General features: G+C 43.6%; 1 protein-coding gene across 1 annotated transcript; it reads right to left on the reverse strand.

Annotated features, from left to right (window-relative positions):
* Positions 1–3499: 3499 nt before the first annotated feature.
* On the reverse strand, positions 3500–6639 carry LOC138742928 (forkhead box protein I1-ema-like). Its single transcript, XM_069897807.1, has 2 exons — positions 5997–6639; positions 3500–5116 (listed from the first exon to the last, which is right to left on the reverse strand). Exons 1-2 carry the CDS (start codon positions 6559–6561, stop codon positions 4599–4601), a joined length of 1083 nt encoding a protein of 360 aa, XP_069753908.1. The 5' UTR covers positions 6562–6639; the 3' UTR covers positions 3500–4598.
* Positions 6640–7044: the final 405 nt, after the last annotated feature.

Consider the following 7044-nt stretch of genomic DNA (forward strand, 5'->3'; position numbering starts at 1 on the left):
CATTCCCTTTCACAAGCCCATCAACAACACCATGCACCTCCTATATCACAGTGACACCAGGGGAATATAATAGTACTATATAATCCACCAATCAAATGTCAGTGGAATGTGGAAGAAGACTTAAGAATCCATGGAGACTGAGGGAGAATGTGGAACTATCATGTGGTCAGGATCAATTCCCGCTTTGAATTCTCAGAAGCTCTTCCACGAGGCATCATTCTATAAAGTAATCGGGATATGAGTGTTTATTGTCATATGAACAAATACAATATGTATATGCACCAAAATTATCAATAGCAGCAGGCCACAGAGAAATATTGCAGACACCAACAACAAGAGCATAAAATAAATTGTCATCTGTGCCATGAGAGAGGAATGGAGTTAATAAATATGAAAGGATTCATAGTTGCAATTATTGCAGAAAAGAAAGTGGTTTCAATAGTACAGGTAGATCTTTCAGTTGCCCCAGGTTCAGGTAATACTGAAAGGTTCAAGAGCCTGATTGCTATTGGGGAAAAAAAAAATCTTGTTGAAGCTGGAGATGTTGGACTTCAGACATATGTACTTTCTGTCTCCAGAAAATGGATATGAACCAAATACGGGCAAGTGGGACTAGCCCAGAATGCCAACTTGGTCAGCATTGACCACTTGGGCAGAAGGGCCTTTTCTGTGTTGTGTGATTCAATGATTTTATGACTCCTTCTTTAAGCCAAGTTGGCTTCTTGGAATTTTGTCGATCATGCAACTGGATACTTTGTATTGGTCTGATTTCTGGCCTTGCCTATGATTAAGGAAGTGCCTCAGAGGTTCATTTGATTAATTTTTTTGGGATGCAGGGAAGAGAGGCTAAGCTTACTAAGCCTACACTCTCCAGTGCTCTGAATAATGAGTAGTGATCTTTTTGAAATGTGCCAAACTCTTGCAGAGTTTGACGGAGTAGATGCAGAGATTATGCTTGCTTTGTCTGGAATGTCTAAAGCCAGGGGCGACTGACTCAGAACAAGTGGATGGACATTCGAAACAGAGATTAGAATAAATGATTTTGGCCAGAAGGCAGTGACTCTTTGGAATTTGCTATCCAGGAGGCTGAGACACTGAGTATGTGAAAGACAGAGATCAGTAGGTTGTTAAATCTACAGGGAATCAAGATTATGGTGATGGTGAAGGAAAATGGTCCTCATCCAACAGATCAACCATAATGTTGCTGAATGACAGAGCAGGCACAAGAACCTGAATGACCTGGTCCTGTTTCCATTTCTTACATGCCTGTTCTTGGTATATGGTTCCCTTCACCCCACCACTCCCCCCACCCTCCCCAGGGTGTTGATGAAAGGGTATTCATTGAAGGTAACAGCATTGTTGAGGGGAAGTGTTTATATTACCTCTTGCTCGAGTTGGCTCCAGCTTGACACTTTTATGGTGAGATTGATATTTGCCACTTATCTGATATGGTTGGAACGTTCCCCAGGCCCCGCAGCATGCAGGTAGAGCCTGTTTCATGGGGTGCAAGGGCCACAGTGTTGTTTGAGTGCCTCGTGATTATCAGCAATTATCTTGGGTTTCTTTACGCAAATGTGCTGGAGAAACTCAGTGGGACATGCAGCTTCCACAGGAAGAAAAAGACAGCCAAAGTTTCAGGTTTGGGGCCTTCGTGATGTAAAAGCAAATGTAGGCAGGTGTCTGAATTAAAACAGTAGGCGAAGGAGGAAAGGAGAGAAGGGGCGAGAGGTGGCGGTGGGGTGGGGGGGAGCACAGGCTAAAAGGTTAAAGGCCATAGGTGAATATGGGTGAGAAGAGAAAAAAGCTGAGAAGTGATTGGGGTGAGGGGAGCTCTCTGAATGGGGGGTGGGGTGGGGGGAGTGGAGGAAACAGGTGGGGTGGAAAGAGAGAGATAGGGAAAGAGAGAGTCACGGGGGAAGGAGTTAACAGAAATAATCCGTCTGGTTGGAGACTGCCAAAATGGAACATAAGGTGTTGGTCCTCTAATTTGCAGGTGGCTTTAATTTGTCAGTATTTGAGGATGATATGTTATTGAGGTGATAGAGTGTGGAATTAAAATGGTTAGCTACTAGAAGGTCCTTGGTGTTGCAGTGGAAAGAGCAAAGATCTTCCAGTGTACATTTGGTCTCCCTTATGTAGAGGAGGCTGCAACAGGAGTATTGGATGTAGTAAATGACCCCTCCAGGTTCACAGGTGATGCTTTGCTTCACTTGGATGGACTGCTTGGGTCCCTGAATGGTGGTAAAGGAGGCAGTGTAGGCGCAAGGGAAGTGGTCATATGGGTAGGTACCAAGGGAGCAACTTGTGGGATGGAGGGAATCCCATAGAGAGCAAGTCCCTGCAGAAGGCAGAGAGGGAAGGGGAGGGGAAGATATGTCTGGTGGTGGGATCCTGCTATAGGTTCCTGAAATCGCAGGGGACATTTGGGTTCTTAATGTCACTTTTGGTCAAATGTCTCAAGTTCAAAGGGAGATTTTATTTTTTTGCACCTCTGGAAGCCACGTCCCTTACCCATCAGGGCTGCAAAGAAGGTTGGAGCTGAGAAGACCTGGCAAACCTCAGTCAAAATGAAATGAACAGGTTATTATGAATTGCCACTAGAGATCTTGTGCCAAAACCTTCACTGCATGTCATATAATTCAATGTTATTCTGACTTCTGAATATTTTCAGAGCAGTTTCTTTTCTTTCAACAACTTGGGCCTTTTTTTTTCTGGCACTGATTGCGTGAAGCAATCATTCGAGAAGCAATGTCTAAGTTTGCCCAGATCTTCTCTTGGTAGCTTGCTGTCTGCTCCGAAATTAAACAGTCCTCATTGAGTTCCTGACGGAAGTCAAGCAGGACAAGAACCCAAAGAAAGTTCAATGCAGTGATGTTTAAAGGCAGAACAAAATTAGATGGCTTTTGCCTAGTGTTGTGGGAGGTTTTTAATGCAATGTATCATGGAGTTGGCACAGAAGGAAAAGAAATCCCTTCTGCCCATTGCGGATATTTTTGCCCATCTGCTCCAGTCGAACCTGCCTCCATTAGAACTGTATCTTTCCAAACCTTGCCAATTCAGGTGCCTGTCTAAATGCCTATTCAAACAAGTATCAGATTTCAGCACCTCCTCTGGCAGCACACTCTCTTTGTGGCTGACTGAAAGTCATGAAAGGTTACAATTAAAGAAGCCTGCTTCTTAACCTGCCTTGTCCTGGAGTCTTGGCAAGACCCTGTGAAGACAGTTTGTTTTCTGTACCTGATCTTTTCTGCACCTGACCTGGGAGCCTACCATGGGAAGGTTTAGCGAGAACTCAACCACATATCGCCCTTCACTATAATGAACCTGAGAGGTCTCGATGCTGAGATTGTATGCCTGAAGCAAAACGAGATGAACTCCCAGAATTAAAAAAAACTTGATTTGCATAAAATTCACTGGAAAAATTTCTTTGTTTTTTTTTTACAATCACATTAACAAGCCTGAGAATGAACTAATACCCATTTATAAAATATTTTATTGTAAGTTTTTTTTTTCATTTATCCTCTGAGGTAATATTTTACAAAGCTCAAAAACAACATAAGAAAAATGTACAAATTACAAACTGCAATTAGACGTTTGTGGAAAATAGTGGAGAATTAACAAAAATCTATAACAAATGAAAGCCATTTAAAAATCACACAAACTTAACATATTACAGAAAGCTTAGAATGTTCACTGGAGCATTACACTGTCTACAATCTGTGCTGAGATTAACAACATTGGAATTGAAATGCATATTTACCTGTATTGTTGGATCTTTACCAATGATCCTCTCTCTGTGCCCTGATCACCCGTATTATATTAATGGAAGTGGTTGCACCCTCCTTATTCATTGTCAACCCATGGTGTGAGTATTGGGAAGTTAATCAACCATGAAGGTCACACAGTGATGCCTGTTCCTGGTTCTTTGTCAAAACCCACACGCCTAAGGTTTCAGGTGGAAAACAGAAACCAAAGCAGATGTTTTTTTTTTAATTTCCTTTCCTGGGTCAGGAATGAAGAGGCTTCATTTGAGCATCCCTGAGAGTGCAAGTATCTCCATTAAGTCTTGCCCTCTATGGCCAACCCTATTTGTTGACAAGTGTTAGATGCAGCCTCTTCAAGAATGGCAGAGAGAAACTAAATTAGCATGGCTTCCAAGCTCTGCCCCAAGGGGCAAAGGAAGCATTTTGTCCCTGGACGAGTTAGCACTCCAAACCCAGGGAACTCGGACCAATTTATCTCGCTGTTTTTCCCTTGCTGGTCTGATAGGTTTGAATGTCGTTCACCCTGTGGGAAGCTGAGTGGGAGAGAGGTAATAAATCAAGGCAAGGAGAATCGTCAACATCAGCAAATTAGGACTGGGGCAAATTAATGAGAATCCGATTCAATTCTACCCTGGGCTCTGGGATGCCACGGTTCACATCTATGTGTCCGGACTTTGAGGCTCTTGGCTTAATTCAACAACTCATCTTTTTATCTTCTGGAGCTCAATGCCCTTGAAATGTTTTCTCTCATAAATAAGCTACAGAGCATCAAATGAATATTATTGTTGTAATTATATGTTTTACAGTTGATCCTTCATTCAGCAAACCTCCCTTTCATACCTCTGTCCCTTCTCTGGAGAACAGCAAACTGTTTGCATTGATGCTGTTGTAGAAATGGTTATTGAATTGGTTTAGCACTGACGAATAGCCGTAACGATTTGATGGCCCTGGATCAGACCACTCTGACCCAGACTGACTCAGGATGTTACCGGAAGGTGAGTACGAGCTGAAACCCATCATATTCTGGGAAGTGTCATTGACCAATCCAAGAGAAGATTGTCTCCCGCCTGCAGGATTGTTATAGGTGGACATACTGGATATAAAGTTACTCAGGCAGGGAGTGGAGATTGGGGCTGGAGATTTCTTTTGAGGAGAGTGTCCTGTCCTAGTGGAGCTGTTGTCCATGAGCCCTGGGCTTTGGGGTGGCTTTTGGCTGTTGTCATCAGACTTTTCAGTGCCAATATTACCCGTGCTGGAATTGGGATCTGACTTCCTTTTCCTCTTGCGCCGAAAGTTTCCATTGTCAAACATTTTTTCACAGTTAGGATCCAACGTCCAGTAATTTCCTTTACCTGGAATGGAAGAGGGCAAAGGGGAGGAGGAGGTGTGGAGAAAATAAACAACATGTCATGAAGTGTGACATCAACTCATGAGCAAACATAGCAGTCAGAGGTTAGCATTGATCCTCCACTCTCCAGGAGGATATCTGACCATTCCCCTCTTTCACTTTCAATCTGATGTTTTCAAGAAGCTCAGAGCCCTTTGACTTATTCAATTGTTGTCAGTGCTCTATCTCCAAACCTCTTGGGCATCTCTTCACTGGACTGAAATCAAAATTCATCATATCCTTTCACATTCCTGCTTGCTCACGTGAAATATGTTTCGATGGGGTGAGTGCCATCTTGCCAGAGTGTGGCCAGAAGTTTTGGAGCATTACCCAGGCCTTTGCCTGATTGGCTCAATACTAATTGGCAATGTTCATTGAAGTCCGGGCTCCTACACTTGTCATGGATTGAAACAGGGATGGCTGAGTCTCTGGAACTCCCAAAACTTCCTTCTACAATTTATAGACTTGTAAAGTCCATTCTTGGCATTATTCAACCTTTTTAATGTACCCTCCTCTCCTGACCTGTGTTGATTGTAGCAATTTAACTAGCTCATTTGATATTGAAATAAAATGCCACATACAGAAGGGAGTCACCAATATAAATATGGTAACACGGTGCAGTAGGAGTTTTGAAGACCCATTCAGTGCTGTTCATTATTAACTTGACCACTCTCCCAGTATACCAACATTCCTTGATATTAATGAATATTTTGACTCATATTAATAAACCATGCTTAGCATCGAGGTGAAATAGGCTCACGAATCTGCTGAAACAATTGTATGAATCAATTGCTGTCTGGGGAAAATCTCCCATAAAACTATCTTAAAATCAATTGGTGACTTACCTGGATCATCCTCATCTCTAGGGACTTTCTTGAAACAGTCATTGAGGGACAGGTTGTGTCTGATGGAGTTCTGCCACCCAGCTTTACTCTTGTTGTAGAAGGGGAAGTTGTCCGCCACATACTGATAGATTTGACTCAGGGTCAGTCTCTTATCCGGTGCCCCATGGATTGCCATTGCAATCAGAGCTGAGTAGGAGTAAGGTGGCCTCACGAGCTTCAGAAGTTCTTCCTGGTTGGGAATGGAGAGCCACCCAAGGTCCGATCCTCCCAAGCCTGTGCTGTTGGGTAGGAACTGTCTTGGCATCCCGTAGGACTGAGGGATGAAAGGGCTGGCATTCGATCCCGACAGATATGATGAGGAGTTCATGGATGGTCCGTTCAACCAGAGGTAGGGGTTGGCGCTTGAGCTGTAGTCCTCCATGTCATAGTTAGTTGGTCTCTGTGCATTCTGTTGGTGGAAGAAGTTCTCGCAGAAGATGTTCATCTCCGGAGGTTCTTGACCGATGCTGGGGAATTGAGGGCTACAGCGAGGGGGTGACTGTGTCTGCAGATTGAAGGAACTCATAATCTGTTCAGGCCTGTTATGGATTAATCAGCTGGCAGAATCTCTTGCAGCAACGTCGCTGTCAATGCAATTACACCTTGTATCCCATACTTATACACCTGAGTTCTCAAGGTGTCTGTTACAAGCTCCACCCTAGCTCAAGTTGATTGGTGCGACGTCATTGAGGCAAAATGTTGCTGGTTCAGATTCTCTGTAAGTTTGCTCTGGTCATTAGCAATGCTTCTTAATGTTGGAGGGGGCAGTGGAGGGGGAGAGGGAATGGGCAGAGAGAGAGCAAGAGAGGTGGAGAGTGAGAGAGGGGGAGAGAGAGAGAGAGAGAAAGAGAGAGAGAGAGGGAGGAAGGGGGTGGGAAAAATAAATGATTTATTTGCACTATCAACACAGACATATTGCCTGAAGCATTGTGTAGTGGAGAATTGCTTGACAAACTATGGTACAATCCATTCCAACTCATTCGGAAGAAGCCCAAAACTGGGAGAAAGA

Source organism: Narcine bancroftii, chromosome 9 (assembly GCF_036971445.1).
Source record: "Narcine bancroftii isolate sNarBan1 chromosome 9, sNarBan1.hap1, whole genome shotgun sequence".
NCBI lineage: Eukaryota > Metazoa > Chordata > Chondrichthyes > Torpediniformes > Narcinidae > Narcine > Narcine bancroftii.